Genomic DNA, 21,297 nt, shown 5'->3' with positions numbered 1-21,297 from the left:
AAAAAGGTTCACCAATTATAATGAAATTTCAAATAATGCTAAAAGCTTTTGATTAATTTTGCCTATTTTAATGAAACTGGTCTTGGTAGATTCCTTGAGTCATACCGATCGAACTTGCTGTCCGCCATTTTGAATTTACTTTTTGAACTCATCCTAGATTGTTAGTCTGATTTTCAAAAAAAAAAAACATATAGGCCTATATATATTCTCAGATCATCTTTAGACCATGCTGGCCAAATGTTATTACAAGCTTTTTGGTTGAACAAACCGTTCTTGAATATACACATAAACGAAATTGTTGGCATGGTGCCAAGCTGATTCTGAGGCTGTATCTCTGCAATGCTTTGGTATATTGACACCAAACTTTGTACATGTCATTGTCTCCTCACACTAACCACACAACATCAATTTGGTAACAGCGACACCTATTGGTCAAAAGTGATAAGCAATTTCATCATATTTCAAGTGATTAATCATATTTCAAGCATTTTTAAACATTGCATTCATAATGCAGCAATTGAGGATTTTCACTTCCCTTGCCTCATTACCTTTGAAATGACACACTAAAAGAGGCTTTCAACAAATAATTATGATATGCAGTGCCTTTTTTTGAGGATTGGAAATGGATTTAATTGTTTTTTGCAGGGCAACATTTGTGCAGAATTTCACTCTCTTCTGGGTTGGTGTTCAAAGTGATTCTGTTAGATTTCTGGCAACAAATCCTCCAAACGTGACAGTCTCCCCACCGGTCTCCACACCCAGCCAAACAACTAACGATAGTCCATCAACATCTCTCACATGGTGTCTTCTTTTTTTTCTACCTCTGCTGGCAATTATTTAAAAAAGAAAACCTGGACAAAATCCTTAATCTAATCAGTTTTATAGGCTTTTAGTTTAAAATTCAAATAGGTTTATATTGTTGAAGTACAATGGTATTAAAAAAAGTAATTTTTATGGTCTCAAAATATATTACATTTTTCAATGATACAGTATATTGATATTGTAATATAAATAAATTTTCTTTTAATAGGGCAACATAAAAGCCTCATTGCACCCTACTGTCATATTTATATTTACAGTATATAATGAAGCTTGTATCAAATGTTAAGACTATGTAGCCTGTTAAATGTCAGTGTCTCGGTAGTGGGAAATTGTGCACTTTTTTTTCCTATCAGATATTTTAGTAATTATCATAAATTAGGTATCATTTGAAAGCTTAAACACTCAAAACTTGAAATTAGACATTGCCTTACCATGAAAACAGGCTTAATTTGTATCAACAACTTGGTTAGACATATGGCTTTGATTTTGTAGCAATATGAGAGTCCAATTTTATTTTGTATAAAATAAAAAAACATGTTTAGTTCAGTACATTTGCTTTCATTCATTTTACTTCTGCAAGAGTGTCTTTTACAGGTTAGTTACGAAAGCATGAATGTTTACAGTATGGGTGAACACAAGAGTCTGGATGTACGGAAAAAAAAGACAGCCCAGATCTCAAATCCGCTTTAGTTTTATTTCTTCTTCCAGACCAAAAGTGGACACAAAATACAAACAAAAACAAAACAAAAAAACTTTGTACATACATATATCATACGATGTGTTTAGAAGTATGTAAGAGCAGAATCAAGGCTTCTACAGTACACAGGAGGAGCCTGTACAGTTGTTTGATCAGAGAACAGTGTGTCTCTATCATCAGTAGACCCACGGCTCCTCCGCAGTCCAGTTACAGGAGCTGCCTTTCCTGGGACCACTTAAGGGCCAGTGCCCTTTTGATATAGCACCTTTCTTTAAGGAGGGGAGAGTGACAGCAATGAGGGTTGGAGGGTTGGAATATGGACAGGCAGGGGTAAAGTTCTGGGTTCAGTGCGTCCAGTATATGGAGGAGGGTCTTCACATTAACTGCCAGGCCACAGTGAGGAGCCAGACAGACTCTACTGGCTCTTGTTCCTGCAGGACAGACAGCAGGCCTTCCTGTAGTACCAGTGAGTGCACAACTTCACCCGCAGGACGAGGTCACAGTTGGCTGTCGCTTTATCCTGACAAGCATCCTCAGCTGGGGAAAAATAGGAAATTTTAAAAGACATAAAAGATGTGAAACTTGATTCTTACATTTGTATCATTTGTATGAAACAAATACATTAATTATATTATAACTTTTTAAATGTTAAAATCACAATAGAAATAAATAAAAATGTTTTTTGCTAGTTTAATAGCAGAGAAAGTTATTTAATAAATACATAAAGTACATACATTTCAATATTTACATTTATATTTCCCATGTAAGAATCAGTTTACTGTAATAGTAGAGAAAGCTATATAATAAATACATACATTTAAATATTACCAAAAAAACAATCTCATGTAGAAAAACAGAGAAAACTGTATTATAAATAAATACATTAGTTAATTCGTTAATTTTTTTGCTGTGCAACGCCAATCTTCTGATGAGCTAATCAGCTCGGTGCACCTGAAGCTCATCAGTCTTGCCTTTATATCTGGTGTGTTTGCTCTTGTCTTTTGTCAGATCGTTGTGGTGCTCATGTCTGCTGGATCTCTCTGTTCAGTTTGTTGTCAGTTCTCTGTGCCAGTGTGTTTACACAGGAATTAGCTCGTGTTCTGGATATTTTCTGCCTCACTGTTTGCTGGATTACTTGCTGGATTTACTGATCGGAAGACGACGCTCAGCCCATTGCACTCTCCTCTCTGCCAAGGCCTACAGTTCTCCATTTTCAACCCATGACATCTGACTACATTTCTTTGATTATTTACTGTTTATTAAATAAACTGTTGAACTGCATTCACGACTGGATCCTGAGTTATTTCCTTGGTATAATTAAGATTTCAAAAGATTGATCTGTTTGTTTGGTTTATTATATAGGACCGTGTAGGTGAGACAGGAAAAAAATTGGGAGGAGAGAGAGGGGAACAAGACAGGCAAAGGACCACAAACTTATAATTTCTTGTAATTGTGATTTTCATTTCTCGTAATTGCAATCACATAATATCTCATAATTGTGGCTTTATCACACAATTTTGCATTTATATTGTCTCACATAATAAAAACATGCATATGCACACTGCACAGCCAGACAGAAACATAGTGTCAGCAATAGTACAAAGTGTACAAAGTACACAACTTCCTTACTTGAGTGAAAGTACAGATACTACTGGTCAAATATTACTCCGTTACAAGTAAAAGTTGTAAAGACCGATTTTTATTTAAGTAAAAGTACAGAAGTTCTTGTTTTTGAAAGTACTTAAGTATCAAAAGTAAAAAGTAAATGTCAATGCATTGTTTTATTATTGTTGCATTAATACTTACAGTACCTTATGCCTCTGAATCTATGCCTGCCTACCTACCCTCATATCAATATCATATTTATTTCTAGAACACAGTTCCAGTAGTGGGAATGTGAGATTGAATAAGTGCACTCAATAATGTCCACAATGGTTTCAGACACCCAAATGGCTGTTCCCTCAAATAGTGTCCTATTTAAAGTTTTTTGGCTTTTAGTATGAATGTTAACCTTACTGTTATCTATAAGCTAGTGTGCTCCAAAACAATGACAAAATTTGCATTTAGAAGACCAAAACTCAACGTTGAATGTCAGAATCCAACGTCAGATTGACATTAATCTCCAACGTTGGACAGACGTTGTATTGTGGTTGAAAATGAAAATCGGGTCGACGTCAGAAACCAACATCAGTCGGGTTCTGACGTCAATCCGACTTTCATTTCCAACCAAAATGCAACCCCTGCTACCAAAATCATCCCCTGACTGACGTTACCACTTTCTACTCGAGGACCTTGACTTTTATTGAAAGTGTTTTAACTTGCTGTATTATCTGTTGGTTCGGAAATGCCACTGAATCACAGAAAAAGATAATCAGTAAATTTAATAAGCCATCAAATTACTTGGGATAACACTACCGAGCATTGAACACATTTACAAAGACAGAATGGTGAGAAAGGCCAATAATATTGTATGTGCCTATATCTCATTTTAAACTACTGCCATCTAGGCGTCGTTTCTGCCCAAACCCTCTGACCAAGAACAGATCAAAATTTTTAGATCTAACCAAATTAATTAGATTTTTAGATCTAACCGGGGACAATAAAGTTATCTACTACTACTCCTACTACTACTACTAGTGAAGTTAAAGTAAAAAGTTTCCAGAAAAAATAATACTCAAGTACAGATACTCAAAAAGTGTACTAAAGTAAAGTACTCAGGTAAATGTATTTTGTTACTGTCCACCTCTGGATCTGGGCCACATCTGGTGCATGTGGATTTAACGCGTACCAGATGTGGGCCGGATCTGGGCCGACACTGTGTTGCTGTCTGGGCAGATTTCAACTTAGAGTGTTGAAATCCACGTCAACGTTCATATTTATAAAAACTGTCTTTGAAGTGGAAAAGTGCTTAGCGCCACGTCAGGATCTAAGCAGACGTACACACTTTTCCTTGAGGCAGAGAGTCGAAGTCATTGCAGGTATTTGGAAGTCTAAACAATTCTTGCTGTTCGCCATTCTCAATTAAAGCATTTGGACATTGACTGGTACTCTTTTATATTTTAATGATATTAATTAGGCGGCATTTATAAGGTGGAGATCTTTAATCATTCAGCTGTGCAACATTTTAAAGCTACACTGTGTAATATTTTAAGTTGATTTTTAGCAAAGAACACTTTGTCCTTTCAAAATTATACGTTCTCATTAATGAGTAATCACTTCAACCAACTAATTAAGTATTCTCGTAAGTGTATAATCTGCCATTTAGAATATATACGAGCGAGTCGCTCGAATGGCGGCAGCCATGTTGCGCATCCATCTTGAAAATACATTAGACAAAGAGGGACATACCTGGAAATTCAAGCTTCGCCTTTCGCGTTTTTACACTTAGTGGCACCGTGACGAATGCGAGGGGGAGATTACTCGCGACTGCCGGCAGATTTGAAATAATACAGCCACCGTAGGAGTTAAACAACCTCGGAATGGGGGGGGCTAGAAAGTAATATTCAGTTGGTAGTCATATTTCACCGCTAGATCGAAGTAAATCCTACACAGTGTAGCTTTAAGATAATTTGCGATGTATAGATTTCACATTTGGAAGAGAGGCGTACGCACATTTTCTGTGCGGACATTCGTTCTCTGAATCACCCATAGGACATTTGTTATTTTTTTGTTATAAGTATATTTGTGGCATTTTTATGCCTTTTTTAGAAACAATGGAGAGGAAAAAGGGGACCGGGACAAGCATAGAACCGGTGCTAAGATTTAAACTCAGGTTCAAATCCCAGGGGACTGTCTGTTTGACTAAAAAACTGTGGAATGGGTGGAGTGTTTGGGAAACCTGTTTGGAAACTATCATGATTTTTGCAGTACGGCTTGTTGCACAGACATTACACACTTCACCTTCATAAGGCAAGTCTTTGCAGAGATGTCGAGGAAAGTGCTTTAAGTAGATCTCGATGAACATCAGCGACCGCAGGTCTGTACCATGTTCTCCCTACTAAATCTCTGACTGAGAACAAGGAATGTCACTGCTGTCCAAAAACACAAAATTGGCTGCCAAATTGACAACATGCATAATGCACTTGCCCTGCAAAGCTTAAAAACAACAAAGCATTAATCTGGTCTAAATTTCACAGGAATTAGCTTGTGTTGTGCCAAGATAGATCCACATGTGCTTTTAATTGAGCCAAGCGTTTTAACACGCACTCGTTGCTGTGTTTTATTAAAAGGTACAGCGTAAACTACTTACAACTGGCATGATCAAATAACAGCCTTGCCAGAGTGCGTCCTTATAGCATCTTTCCAAATAAAGATAGATTGGATTTCTTTTCAATTCTCTCAGGGCCTGTCTTGTTGAAAATCTGCTGTCCGTATCCAAGCTTAGACCATCTCAAGCGGGTCTGGAAACCTCAATCTATTTGTATTGTAGTGCTGCGGTTTGCTTTAACAGTACCTGGTGGCTCAGTGGTGCAGGGCTGCACCTCACAGCTCTGTCTGGCCTCTGGTCTCAGTGTTGAATCACAGCTATGGCCCAGTTCTTCTCCTTGATAACACTTGACCTCTCGCACACGCACTCCAATCCCACATGTCTTACTGCACTGCAGGGCACAGACATACACACAAACACATGTGTGAGCGGCTAACATTTTAATGAACTATTAACCAGAACAGAGAAATCACAGCCTGTTTGCACTGATGACTTTCAAAGAGATTTGAAAAAGCAAATATTTTCTAAAATGTTGGTCTTACAGAAGCCCTGTAATTAGGCTGGGTTACAGTCATGTGCATCAGATACCATACAGAAGTGTTTCTTAAAATGCTGACACATTCATTTTCGGAAAAAAAGGTCTGTTGTCCTTGATGCATGTAGCACTCCTCACATAGAAGTCACTTTTAAGCCTGTTGGTCAATGTGACAAATTTGTGTGACCAACCTGCACATGAGCAAAAACTTTTACACCGTCACATGAAACTCCAGATCGTGCGGATTCCTATTTAAATGACTGGATTTCACTCGCAAAATTACCCCAAGCAAATGTGACTGCACCTTCAGGAGGCGTTCACATAGGACATGTTCTTGAGCTCACACGTGCGATTTCATGTCTCAGAATTGAGACTTAATTTCTCACAACTGCAACTTTATTTCTAGTAATTGCAACTTTTACCTCTTGTCATTTTAATTAAATCCCACAATATCTCATAGCTGAGACTTTCTCTCGCAAGTTTGACTTTATATTGTCTCACAACTTAATTTCTTGTAATTGTGATTTTAAATGTCACAATTTCCTGTAATTGTGACTTTTATTTTTTGTAATTGCAATTAAATTCTATACTATCTCATAATTCTGGCTTTATCAAACAATTTAGACTTTTATCATCTCAAACAACTTATTTTGCATAATTGCGAGTTTAAATCTGACAATTTCCTGTAATTGTGACTTTTATTTATTGTAATTACAATTAAATTCTATACTATTTCATAATTCTGGCTTTATCGAACAATTTTGACTTTTATCATCTCAAACAACTTATTTTAGTTTAAATCTGACAATTTGTTGTAATTGTGACTTTATATCTCACAATTGCAACTTGATTTCTCATCATTGTGGCTTTATTTCTTGTAACCGAGGCTCCATTTCTCACGACGTGACTATGTCTCACAATGACTTTATTTCTTATTTTAAACAGGCTTCCATAAATGACCAGTAGGATGTTGAACATCTACTCAATGGAAATCAAAATTATAACTGAGATTTTAAATTGATTTGTACAGTTTAAAAATGGCACATGACATTTTGTGTAATATTTAGAATTTTGAACGACACTGTCACAGCATGAGCCTAATATGTAAACATCCCAATGAACTTGCTACATATGGCATAAATTGAATTCTATAGAAAATATCAGATTTAATAATGAGTTTCCAAACCAGTTAAACTATAATAACCACTCCTAACCTGGGACCAGGAAGTAGTGAACCACTTGGAGCAGGGTCTCTCGAAACAGGCCACACTGTCTGCAGGCCTGAGGGATCTGTCACACATCCGTTCGGGGAACTCCTTGAACACACCACCCTCCAGCCCTGCACACACCACCTGACGCGTCTTCACCCCACGGCCACATGTGGCATTACACTGGGAATGTTCAAGACAAAATACTACAGTAAAAAACTCATACACATAGGAGCCGTGTTGTTATCGTTCACTAAAACAAAAATCGAACCAATTAAAAATATTGATAAATATTATAATAGTACATAACACAGCATATGAGTTGGATGGGAAGAGTTAGCGTTCATAAACTGCAGTTCAGCTCACCTGTTCCCACTCTTGTTCCACCCAGTGAGCATGGCAGTTTTTGTCTCCGCACGGATGCACCGCCAGCGGCTTGAGCTCTGGATCACACTGCCCATCAGAAATCACCTTCCCATTACTGTTCTTACACACCACGTAGCGTCTCATCCTGCCCTCCCCACACGGCCCTGAGCACTTAGAGAGGGAGAAACAAAGACACATAATGTCATGTTTAATGGACAATCTATTTGAAGTTTCTATGTGATATTTTACAGGATGTTTTCTGAAACCCACCGGCCCCCAGTCAGAGACGGTCCACCTGCGGTCACAAGGCGGCCCCTCACACTCTCTCTGGCTGGCCGGTCTGGTGGATTCGTTACAGAGTCTGGTCTCCATGGAGCAGCGCACCTCACGGCTCCTCACCCCACGACCGCCGCACCGCGCTGAACACTGTCACAATGAAAAACACTACGGTTCCTGCCACATTCGGCTCACTATGGACGCATTTCCACAGTTATCAACATAACAAATCTAGTAAAGTGTTTAATATTTAAAAAAAAAAATTAATACACATTTATGACTCTAAACTTTACTAGTATTATAATATAACTTTATTATATTACCTTGTCAGTAAATGAAAGGGAAAAAAAAGAAAAAAATGGATTAATGCTGCTTCGAGGGTGTTGTGATGGGAAATCTTTCTCTCTTCTGATTGCTGTAATCAATCTCTCTATATTTTTCCCTCTTATAGAAAGTTCTGTCAGGTCCATTAAGTCAAGAACACAGACAATAAAAATAATTAAAGAATTTTTATTGAATAGATTGCAAACAAGTTGATGTTCCTGAATTGAAATTTGGCGGTATGGCTCTGTTCAGGGAGTCCTCTGACCTTTCATGAGCACCATGAAATAGCAGAGAGTCAGAGGACAGCAGCAGCAGCATTAGGGAACGCTCACACAGTTTAGGACTGTGAGAGCTAAAATATCCCCCCTGTGAACAGAGCAGGCAACATGACAAAGCAAATGCAATGTTATGCATAAGGAGGAGCTGGGGAGGTGGCAGGCAGCAGAAGCGAGCAGCAAGCATGTATGAGCAAACTGAATGTGCTTTAAATAGGGCGCCTTGTTTGAGCTTGGCCATTGAGCAGCGAGGGGAGTTAACGAGCTAATGCAGCTCAGCTGGAGCAGATCAGCTGACGGGACAGTGTTGTTAGCAAACAGCATTAGCAGCGTCTTGACTACCTGGCCTGCCAGAACTGACGCTGACGCTCAATTTGTTGAAACACTATTGTGTATTTTTAATTTTGCTATTGCAAATGCAAATGCAAAAATTATATTTGCTCTCTTCTCCCATTCACCACTATAGAAGTTTACCCAACTATGACGAATTTTGCTTCTGAGAACCCCAGAGATGTGGGTCCATTGGGTTTGAAAGGCACATCCCTTGTGAAAAACAAAAAGTGTGCTTAATTGTACTGAATGTGAACTTTTACTGTACTTCAAATCTTCAAAGTATATGCAGATAATATAATATTAATGAAATAAAAGACCACTTAAGTGTACTTAAAGAGAGTATACTTTATGACTGTTTCTTAAATCACTTGATCATTACAAATGTGTAGTTACAAATATATTTAAATGCATAACATACAGGTTTTAATAAATATTTCGTTTATGATAAATGTTTGTCAGTCCATTTGGCAGTACACTTTAACCATATTTCAAAGACAATAGAAGTATTGTAAAATAAATGACTTATTACATAAAAAGTTGTACTCAAGTGGGTTAAAAAAGCTCTCTAGTTCAGCTAATTGCATTTAATATAATTTTAAACTATAATACATTTTCATTTAATTCCAATTATCATGCACTTAAGTGTCTGAAAACATTACATTCTGTACGCACTTAAGTATATTCTTTTAAAGTATATTATTTCTGTAATAAGTACTCTTTTTCTCTTTTTTAATTTCCTTTCCATAAGGGTTTTCTGTAAAGCTGATTTGGAGCATACAAATAAACTGAATTAAGATCAATGTCAAGTCAAGTCAAGTCATCTTAATTTATATAGCGCTTTTAACAATGTAGATTGTTTCAAAGCAGCTTTACAGAGATAAACGTATAATTTAAGGTAACAGAGATTGTTTTGGCTTTATAGCGGTAAAGCACATTTTTTCACATTTTTTTATATCAATGCAACTAACTGTGAAGGAATACGTCAATTTTGGCATCTAATACTCAGTTCACGTGCACATTTTAAATAAAGTCTTGAGACTAAAGGCTTTACACACTGACCTCAGACCAGTCTGAGATCTCCCACTGCGGGCCGCAGCTTTTGCTCTTGCAGGCTTTCCGTGTCATGGGCTTCTGCAGCTCCGCAGCCTGACACAGCGCATCATACACAGTGCTGTCAAATCCCGGCGCCATCATCTTCCAGCAGCGCACCGTGCGGAACTGAAACCCCTCCCCACATGTCCGGGAACACTCGCTCCAGCGACTAGTTTCCCACCTGCCTCAGAATACAGAATACCTATCATCAACAGCATCTGCATCTATGCTTAAGAATTTACTTACTGTATAATGAAGCAAATTATATTAAACTCATAACACAGCACGAAGTGTCAGTATCAAACCTGGGCAGGCACTCTTTCCCTGTGCAGAACTCATGTGTGGGCTCCGGCCTGGTCAAAGCGTCACAGTAGCTCTCATCCACCTCTGACCCATCATACTTCACACATAAGGCATAAGAAGTGCTTATACCTACAGACACAGAGCATAAGGTCAGATTCATTGTGTGTTTGCAAATGTGCATCAGTGTCTGTGTATATGCTCTGTGTGTGCTTGTGATTTCACCTGTGGTACACGTTGAGCTGCAGGGTGCATACGCAGATACCTTCCATCTGTACATGTCGGACATGCTGATGTCATGATCCAGAGATTCCACCTCAAACTCATTACTGCCGATGTAAGTAAAAGAGAGAGAGAGAAAGGACAGTTTAAATGACTGATTCATTTTTTTTTTTTTACTTTTGACATGTCACACAATTGAAATATTATGTAGTATATACTATATTAAGCTTATATAGTGTTAAAATAATGTTTTTCATCAGTCAACATATTTATTCACAGGGAAAAAACAAGTATATTTTAACAAGGAAATAGACTTTTATATGCTATCATACAGTATAGACAAAATATGCAGATGTTTTTGTTTTCACTTATACATTAGTTATATTGTAGCTGTATAACTGTACACATTTTGTCAAATTGTCTTTTTTTAAAGTAAATAAATTGGTTTAAAGAAAAAAAAAAATTTTGTGAAACAAAAAGGCAAAGTATAGAAAAAAAATCATAAAGAAAACTTAACATTACTTTTTAAAAAATGTATGTATATATTTTACATATATTATATTTAAAAAATAAATTGCTAAAAGGAAAATGTTCATTCTTTTGTGGTTGGGACAGTGAAAATAAATCCACAAAAACCAGCACAAAAAGAAATTTAAGAAGAAATTAATCAGAATTTAAAGAAGAAAATTAATCAGAAATTAGTTATTTCGAATTAGTAATTTAATTACGACAAGACAAAATATAAGAGATTTCCACAAGAGATTATATGGCATTTGACTGAATAAGGTGAGACTGGCAATCCTGTTCCTGTGATTCCTGTCTCAATTCAAACTGTCCTATCAAATAAAGCCAGAAAGGCACAAAAATATAGCTTAAAAAAAAAAAAAAAACTAAAGCCTGTTGTTTTAGATTACATAGGCTAAAATAGTGCACATAACTCATCAGACCTTGAATTCACCCACCCTGACACTTTTGTCGCTTTCACACTTTTTTTAAGTTTAAGTCTGAACCAGAATTTGATTCATTGAACTACATTACCATCAATACAGTTACTACAGCAGAAAATGTAAATCCCCTGAGTTCCTGCATATCCATAATTTAAGAAAAGGCTCATTTATGTTTCATAATTTCATATCAACTTGCCCTCTGAGAATAAAACATTGAAGGCTGGGAAAGGAAAAGCTTTCTACCTTTTTTCTACCCTAACAAGCACATCTGTGGAAAGGATGCATTGACGTTTTGAAAGATTGGTGCACATTTCCATTCATAACAACTCAAGCCAGACCATGGCAATAAATATGTCAGAGCATTCATTAAAAGGCTCAATCCGCTCAAATGCCCTCTGTCTGACCTCTCACTGTGGGGGGTCTGCACTGGCTCCACCTGGTGGAGCAGGAGAAGGTTGGACTGGTGCTTTGTGGAGTCATTAGTCCTGGGCTCAGGCTGAGGCTCTCCATCTGAACCGTGCATGTCCAGGCTGCCCGGGTAAATCTCCAGTGTCAGGCTGTTGTCCAGTGAAGAGCTGGAGTTGAGCTTGATGATGGCACAACCTGAGAGTGCAGAACCGTCCTTACAGGGCTGTCTGGAGCCTGAGGGCCATTGCGCCCCATCATAGAAGAGACTCTTCAGAACTGGCATAGAGGTGTGATTGGAGTCACTGGAACTAGACGAATCACCGTCAATCAAGTTGGAATCAGGACCTGGACAACAGCAAAGCATGCTTAAATGTGAAATCTGTCAATGAGTCCATGAAATTTTAGCCAAGATTAGATTTCCTTTATATTATAAATGTTCTGTACAATATTTACAGTATATGCACTTAACAATTTTGGATTTTTTTTTTCAATTATTTCTACAGAATGTACTATAGAAAAATGTACTATATTTAATAATAAAATATACACTACCGTTCAAAAGTCTGGGGTCCATTTTTTAAAAGAAATTAATACTTTTATTCAGCGAGCAAAGATGCATTAAATTGATAAAAAGTTACAGTAAAGACATTTATTTTATAAAAGATTTCTATTTCAAATAAATGCTGTATCATTATAAATGTATCACGGTTTCAAAAAAAAAAATTCAACATTGACAATCATAAAGCATCATGTGACACTGAAAGACTGTAGTCCAGCTTCAGAGGAATAAATTACTTTACATATATATATATTAAAATAGAAAACAGTTATTTAAATCGTAATAATATTGCACAATATTAATGTGTATACCATGTGTGTTTTGATCAAATAAACGCATCCATTGTGAGCATAAGATACTTCTTTCAAAAACATTTAAAAAATATCTTACTGACCTCAAAGTTTTGAAAGGTAGTGTATATAATTGTACAATGAACAATGTTTGTTTCATATTGGCAAAATATTCCCGCATTTACATCAATCATGAACCATACTGTAGTTCACATGAACAGAACCCCCTTTTCCGAACAGACCCACAGGTAATTCCCAAGCAAAACAGCTTTTACACAAATCAGACTAAACTAAACTTTACCCTTGTCTGCATGTGAAAGCAGAATGAAATGCCAACGAATGAACCCAAAATGTTTCCCCCTTAAAATGACTTACCAAAACTGCCTTGTGCCTCAAGATGGTGCATTTCATCATCAAGCTCGTTCTGGAGGACCTCACTGGCAGGTCTAAACAACACCAGACCAGGGAGCTCACTGAAGTTTACAGAGGCCTGAAGTCCCCACAACAGCTCCTCATGGCCCACATGCACCTCCACGTTATCTTGGGCTACCAAAGAACTGCTCTGATTGTCTTTCTTTCCATATTCCTTACGAGCCTCGATTTCATTATGAGTGGAGAAGAGCTCTGTAGAGGACCCGTTAACCTTCTGCTCTGCCGATGAAGGGTCTTTGGATGTCTTTGACATCAGATTGCTTATTTGAGGTTGCTCAGGGGTGGAGGCCATGGGAGGTGCCGCTCTCAACTCTGGAGCTCGAGGAACTGTGTATTCATATGTGATGTGAGGCATCTTTCCATTGAGGTTGTAATACTGCACATAAACATACAAAGAAAAAAAACAGACTGTACTTAAAACCGCTTTATAGATCGTTTCAAAGCAGCTTCACATTATTAAACAGGAGAATAACAGTGTTAATGTAAAATTCATCAGTTATGAAACAAATTAAATTTTAGCTGTAAAAATACCCTACAAGAAGATAATAGCGTCATTATTTAGCACAGTATAATTCAATGTTGTTTCAGTTCAGTTCTATAAATGCCAGTGTTGCAAAGTTCATCAGTTATGAAACAAGCTCTGCTGAAGACAACAGTGTCATTATTCAGCTCAAGTCAGTTCAATGATGATTCAATTCTGTTATAATAGTGTTGATGTTGCAAAGTTACAGTTATTATTCAGCTCAATTCTGTTCAAATTTTGTTCTCATCCGATAGTGTCAGTGCAGTTAAATATTACTAAATATTAAAGGATTAGTTCACTTCAGAATGAAAATTTCCTGAATGATTTACTCACGTCATCCAAGCTGTGGATGTCTTTCCTTCTTCAGTCGAAAAGAAATTAAGGTTTTTGAAGAAAACATTCGCATTTTTTAAAAGGGAAACATTTGCTAGTGCAAGACGAGCATTTGTGGAATAAAAAGTATATAAATGTTAATTTATTATAGGAAATGACAGATCGTTTCGCTAGATAAGACCCGTATTCCTCGTCTGGGATCGCGTAGCTGCACTGAAACTGCAATTTGGACCTTCAAACCGTTGTACACCTTTGAAGTCCACTATATGGAGAAAAATCCTGGAATGTTTTCCTCAAAAACCTTAATTTCTTTTCGACTGAAGACAGAAAGACATGAACATCTTGGATGATGTGGGGGTGAGTAAATTATCAGGAAATTTTCATTCTGAAGTGAACTAATCCTTTAATTGTCTTTAATTATACATACTACATGCTGTCTGAGATATTATCAGATGGTCACATATGAGATAAAATAAAAACATGGTTGTGATTTTTACATACCTATATACCTACCATGACATTCAGGGCCTGATGTGTGGGACCCTGAGCCATGATGTACTCAAAGCCATCAGAGAAGAGGTTAGCCGGCCTCCTATACTTGAAGACCGTCCCAGCAACATGGAAGTTCTGTGGATTGTCAATCACACTGTTCCCATTGAAGAAGAAGTGACCAGCTTCATCAGAGAGAGCTAGAAGATAATGAAAGATACATTTAATCACTCTTTATTGTTCTCTTTGCCCACCAGAATTTTGACTGATCCACCAATGAAACTCTGACCCAAAATATTTTCAGTTTTCCGCCGCTCTATGATTTGGATATCAGTGGCACCAACTGGTATATTGGTTATGAACACATAACCTAAAGACACAAAGACAAACGAAAACATTTTAAATTATTTGCTAAAATAATGCTTGTGTTTAATGACTGTGTCAAATGAAACATCTTCATTAAGGGATAGTCCATCCAAAAATAAAACAAATTGTCATTATTGACTCACTCGATCTCATTCCAAACCCATATGACTTTCTTTGTTCTGTAGAACATAAAAGATATGTTGAAGAATGTTGCTAACCAAACAGTTTCTGTTCCCAATGACTTCTATTGTATGGACAAAAAACAACAACAATGGTTGTCAATGGGAACCAAATCTGTTTGGTTATCAACATTCTTCAAAATATTTGTTTTCTGTGCTCTGCAGAAGAAAGAAATTCATACAGGTTTGGAAGAATGTGAGGGTGAGTAAATGATGACAGAATTTTAATTTTGGGGTGAACTATTCCTTTAATTTATTAAATGCATGGAAAAAAGGAAACAGATGGTCTCATCAACCCTTAATGCTAACATAAGATATACCTAACTGTGTGATCCCTTTCCGATAAGATCCTGAGACACGATAACAAGAACCTCCGTTTCCACCACAGACTCCACATTTGTCTATGGTTTTACTGGAATACAATTTCCCATCACACCCTACTACCTGCAACAAAGACAACAGAACAGTTAGCACTTAACAGAAAGTTTACAGTGATCACTTTACGACACCAAAGAGCTTAAACCAGCCGGTTGCATAAACTGCTTAGACTAGTCTTAAAATTTAGTCACCTAAATTTTTTCTTCAAGACTGGTCATAACTTTTTAAAGTCAGTTACATGAGATGGTAGATCGGTCTAATTTGAATTGGAAAAGTTAGATGGAGATTACCCGTTGGTTAACAGCAAGTTGGTCAAACTAGTTCTTAATAGTCTTAACATAGTTGCTAAGTTTATGCAACAGGCCCCCTCCATCCCTGATCTCTATCCCATTAGGACACACTTCCTTTTCATTTCCTCTATTGTTACATTCAGATTATCTTTGCTGCTATCTAACACTAATTTAAAATCACTAATAACTTAATAACACTGTTAAATGTAATCTCTAGAAATACTAAAATTAATTTCTAATTTTCTTTTTTTATATTATAATGCAGTGATGCCTAAATACATGTGTAGTCAACTATTTTTTTTATTTCAGTTTTTTTAAAGGTACACTATGTAACTGGACAAAAGTAATTTTAATATTGGGGGTTAGTTATTTTAATTGTCAGCCTTAACATGCAAATACCGTAATTAATTCGGTCAGAATTTTAAATATTAGTACATAATCAATTTATATTTAAATGTTAGCTCAACAGATTCCATGTTTCCATGTCTGGCCTTATTATAAATGTCGAATAAATGTAAGTGTGAGCTTATTGATGCTTCATGATTTCTACACAAAACGGTTAGCTGAGACCCAATGCTATCAACAAATAAAAATTCAATTGAAAAACTGCTTTTGCTAGAATGTCAAGCATCCTACATATAGCATTAACGTAGCCTTCTCGCCTTTCAGAACCTTGGCTTCTTGAAGCTTGGAAATAATCTTTGCACCAAATATTATTCTGACACACCTGACACTGTCCCTCGATGCAAACGCCCTGGTAGATGCCGTCCCTGCAGAAGGTCCCGTCATGGGCAGGCACCAACAGCTGCCTTTCTCCTGTGGTTGTGGTGCACTGGAGGTCACATGGCTTATTGGAGATGTTGATGTAATCATCTGAACAGGAGGTGACATCAGCAAAATATCATTACGATCTAGGCTTTAGAGAATTCCTCTAGAGATAATAGGTATTTATGGCATTGAGAGGCCTCTTTTGTACATAGGGGACTATGGGCTGAGGAAATAATCCTAAAGGGGCATCTGTGAGCTATAATAGAGCTGGCCAGGGGCCAAGACAAGAAATTCAGAAGAGTCTAGAACACTGAAAGGCTAAAAGATGGAGAAGGAGAGCAAATTAACTCAGAACACTAGAGAGATTTAAAAAAAAAAAACAGAGAAAGAGAGTGAGGTGGAAAAAGAAAACACTGAGGGACGTTTTTTTACCCGGATAAAGTGGAACCCACTCATAGTGCTTCCTGCCGAAGGCTTTGGCATTGAACTGAGAGCACTGGTGCTGTTTGAAGCTGATTCTGCTGTTTGGGCACGGCTAGGCAAACATCCAGACAACAATAAAGACACAGCTCGTGAGCCAGGCAGCAGGTCAAACAGCCTGCAGATATTAGAGCTTCAAGCCAACATGTGTAAAAATGCACAGTTATGCCAGTTGGCCTGGATGGAGTATTCCACCCAGTAAACACAGTCACATTATGGGTTATAATTTAATTATACACAAGCATCTTTATGAAGATAAACTTTAGGTCATACCTGGTTTGTACACAGCTGATACTGTTTGGATGGTCCAGCGCAGAAGGAACTGTTGATGTTGTGGGTCGACGTCAGTCTGAAAACAGTTCATCTGTATATAAGTCCATCTTGATGGGACATTTTTACTCATTCATGAAAGGATCTGCTATGGCGGACAACCGATAAATGGGCGACATTAAAATTCTTTACTATTCCCTCTTAAAAAATAAAACACTTTGAGATCTGTCATTTTAAATGCTACAAGTGAATTAAGGCATCGCATGAGATTAGTTTAAGATTATATTTAACAGTGTTATTAGTGTTTTTAAAGATTCACTTTTAATGGGCATTAGATGGCGACAAAGGTGATCTGAATATAAAAATAGACTAAATGAGCAGCACAATTAAATATCTAATATCAGCAAATACCAATAAATCTTTAATATGGACTGATAATCTTTATGGATCGATATCCTTAGAAAATAGCAATGTTATTTCAGGTGTTTTTTTGTTTTTTTTGGCTATGATTCCTATTCCTACAGAAAACTGACACCAGGACTGGACCAAACCAGTCAAGGCTGGGTTTTTTTGGGGGGTTAGCACTGGTCTGGTGCTTATTCAGCTTTGGACCAGTGTTATTTTAGTATTTATATTAGCCTATAGTTTTTATTAATATTTTGAATTAGCTTTAATTAAAAATTTTGTCATTGAATAAAAATAAAAATATTATAATAAAAAATATTAAATATTATATAAAAATATCAAAAAAATATTCCACTTTGGGTTCATTTTTATTTCAGTTTTAGTTTCAGTTCAGTATTAGCATTTATTTATTTCCAGTAAGCAATTTTAGTGCTTCATATCAAACTTATTTCAGTTAGATGTCAAGGCAAATTTGCTAATCTAATTGCTGTTTTGTTAAAAGTTGTTCATCTAATATTTATTGACTTTTGTTAATTGAAATGAAGCTAAAATAAAAAAATAAAAAAATGTGTTTAATAATCCCATACTGGTGGTAACCACTGGGATCTCTCTAAACGTATCCGTATATGATTCTCCTCATCTTTCTAGCTCTCTCCGTTCCCTCCCCCCACACACACACCTTTCGCTGCCTCCACCATACTGGGAAGTGCTAATGGGAGCCAGCTGGACTGGCTCAGCCAGGGCTCTTATCTTCAGTGGAATCTCCTCAAAATGTTTGACCATTTGCTTTAAGAGCCATTTTATAAATATGTTTGTCATTCTGAGCAGAATTCCCTGTGTCATGTGGGCCAGTGGATTGATTTTAATTCCACATGACATTCCTCTGGGTGCTCTGGAGGATATTAGTCAAAGGGGAATTCTCTCCCACTTCCCCCCTTTCTCATGTGAGGGTTCACTTGGGTTAGTCTGCGTTCTGGTATAGGCTGAGGAAGGGAAACTCTGTTTTATACATGGTTTATCTTCAATGGATGGGACAATTGTTCACTATTTTCTCTCTTTCTTTGAAGAAAATAATAAACTAAAATAAATACTAAATGTAAAATAATAATAATAATAATTAAAGTCCCCATGAGCAAAATTGACAATTCTTATTTTTATGAAATATTGCCGTATTTATTATTAATGATTTATCTATGCACATCATTAATTTTTAAAATCCATGTGCTCTCATAATCTCTTCTCTGATGATGTTTACTGGCGTGAGGACTGGACAACCTGTCACTCACATGAGATCACAGCAATAGCAAACCACAACTATCAAAAGATCCAATCAAAATCAAGTCCCATGTCCTACATTCTTTCTTGTTTGAGACTCGGACATACATCACAATAGGGCAGAAAAGATTTTCACAACTTCCGTTTCATGCTGACTTTAAATGTAAACCAGTTACAGATCAAAATTGTTCATGAAATCAAAGTAAAAAACGTTAAAGAGGGACTGAGCATTCAGGGCCAAATAATCCAACATTAAATGAATTTTGTTAGTTGATCGTGAGTGACATTGCCCGGTGTGAAAAGTGGGTTCAGACCAGGGTCAAAATGACAGCTCTCAACCCATAGTGGAGAACCTTGCACAAAGCATCAGACTTGTCACTTCTGATTAGTACAGATTCAGAGGGTCTTTTTTCCTCGGGTGAGCTGGATCTGAATGAGCATGTGTGTACAAGTTAAGAGTGGTTTACCTCTGCTGCAGACAGTGACGCTCTTGAGAGCGCACTCCTCCTCCGCAGGTACGGGAACAGGTGGACCAGCTGCTCCATTCACCCCACCACTGAGCTACCTCGTCTGGCTGCCTCTGGAAATCCTCCCTCCCCTCACTGCTGTCCTGGCAAAGACAGAGACACAGTGCTTCACTGCTGCACACTTGCATGATAACATGGAAAATCTGTAAACAATGGCAATTATTGTCAGACACAACGACTTCTCTGTGTAACTTGTGGGTAAAAGCTGTCATGGCTCTCAAGGCACTAATATTAGTCAAATGTTGTTGTAGCACAGGTCTTGTTTACTACATTAACTAAAAAGTATTAAAAACTTTTAAGACAAAAAGCAACTCAAGACACATTCATAAATAAAATAGAGAGAATAGAGAATAGAGAGCAGAATAAAAAAAAAGAAAAATATGACAGTAAGGAAAACACTTTGGCTGAAATTGGAAACAGACTGGCTGTCTATGAATTCAGAAACTCAGACAAGCCTAGACATTAAAGATGAGATAGACTTTGTTACTTAAGAGAGAGAGAGAGAGAGAGAGAGAGAGAGAGAGAGAGAGAGAGAGAGAGAGAGAGAGAGAGAGAGAGAGAGAGAGAGAGAGAGAGAGAGAGAGAGATGAGTGGAGGGCAGTTTTAGGGAAGAGATGGAGACGAAGGTGGATGGAGCCCCCCTAACGGCCCAGATGAAAGGGCAAGCGACTGTAGGCAAATTAAGCAGACTCCTGTTGTCTAGACAGCAGGTTAATCACTCCTCTTCAAGCCGTGCATCAGTGAGCTTTAACACAGCACAGGCACGGCTCCTTGGAAAGTCTTGTGAAGCTCTCAAAGACAAGAGCTGCCCAGCATGGTTGATCTCAAACCAGCTTTAATGGTCACCGTTTGGATTTTGGTACAAGGAGGCGGATTTACACAAAGACCATTTTCTTCCTAGAGCTTTATGCACCCGTTGACCCATCCTGAATAGTGTGCTGTTCAGTCCACAACTGACATTTGGAAAGTTATGGTATATTTAAGCATGAAATCCACTTGTTTGAAAGTGACATTTTGACAAAGATGTGCACATAGATGTGTCTTTTTTCACGACTGAGTCTCTTTAGAAGCATGATTACAGTAGAATACGGACTAACAGTAGAATACTGACACTGAACACTGACTATTACTGCAGGCTTGTAGAAATGCATAATCATGGGATGTTTTGTAGTAGGCTAAGGAGGTTTGGCAGCCCCCCTCTACAAACCCAAACAGCTTGGCTAGAGCCACAGTATCCCCCGCCCCAAACGCAGGGGATCTTAAGGGGATCTTGTCCAAACAAGGGTCTGCATGCCCATATGTTTTTTATCTGAATGCCCTCTAGATGTTTATATTCTAAATAGACAATAGACTTTTCCCCACTTTCTAATGCAGTCCTGGAGACCCCCTATGGAGACCACATGGGCCCAATGAGTTTCGAAATGTCACTTCAGTTGAGTTTAGTCTGCTGATGCTAGAATACGGCGCCGGTTAGGTCGAACTGGTTATATTAACATTCTGAATGAGCATCAAAACATATTTTATAGTAACAGCATTGCTTTCAAACAGCATGTAGGCTATGGCTATAACGCCCATAAATGTTAGACCAAACAACTGAGCGAATAACAATGCTCTATTTATGGACGAATCGTTCTTTTGATTCGGATCTTTTTTAGTGAATCGGTAGAAAGACCTGTTACAAAACCTGTTTGAACCATTCACGAAACGGACTGAATCAGCGC

The 21,297-nt window shown here is 37.4% G+C and overlaps 1 protein-coding gene across 1 annotated transcript; it reads right to left on the bottom strand.

Annotated features, from left to right (window-relative positions):
- Nucleotides 1-1,499: 1,499 nt before the first annotated feature.
- LOC311087520 (ADAMTS-like protein 2) lies at nt 1,500-19,704 on the bottom strand (the record flags this gene model as incomplete). Its single annotated transcript, XM_084120845.1, has 17 exons — nt 1,500-2,056; nt 5,973-6,117; nt 7,476-7,652; nt 7,836-8,006; nt 8,106-8,261; nt 10,103-10,316; nt 10,441-10,567; nt 10,661-10,764; nt 12,009-12,357; nt 13,237-13,669; nt 14,663-14,838; nt 14,928-15,008; nt 15,504-15,627; nt 16,579-16,724; nt 17,052-17,154; nt 17,373-17,448; nt 19,517-19,704. 17 exons carry the CDS (start codon nt 19,702-19,704, stop codon nt 1,935-1,937), a joined length of 2,892 nt encoding a protein of 963 aa, XP_083976971.1. The 3' UTR covers nt 1,500-1,934.
- Between the last annotated feature and the right edge of the window lie 1,593 nt (nt 19,705-21,297).

This window comes from Abramis brama (assembly GCF_963993115.1).
Source record: "Abramis brama genome assembly, chromosome: 7".
In the NCBI taxonomy this organism is placed as follows: Eukaryota; Metazoa; Chordata; class Actinopteri; order Cypriniformes; family Leuciscidae; genus Abramis; species Abramis brama.
This window is presented reverse-complemented; position numbering and strand designations above follow the sequence as displayed.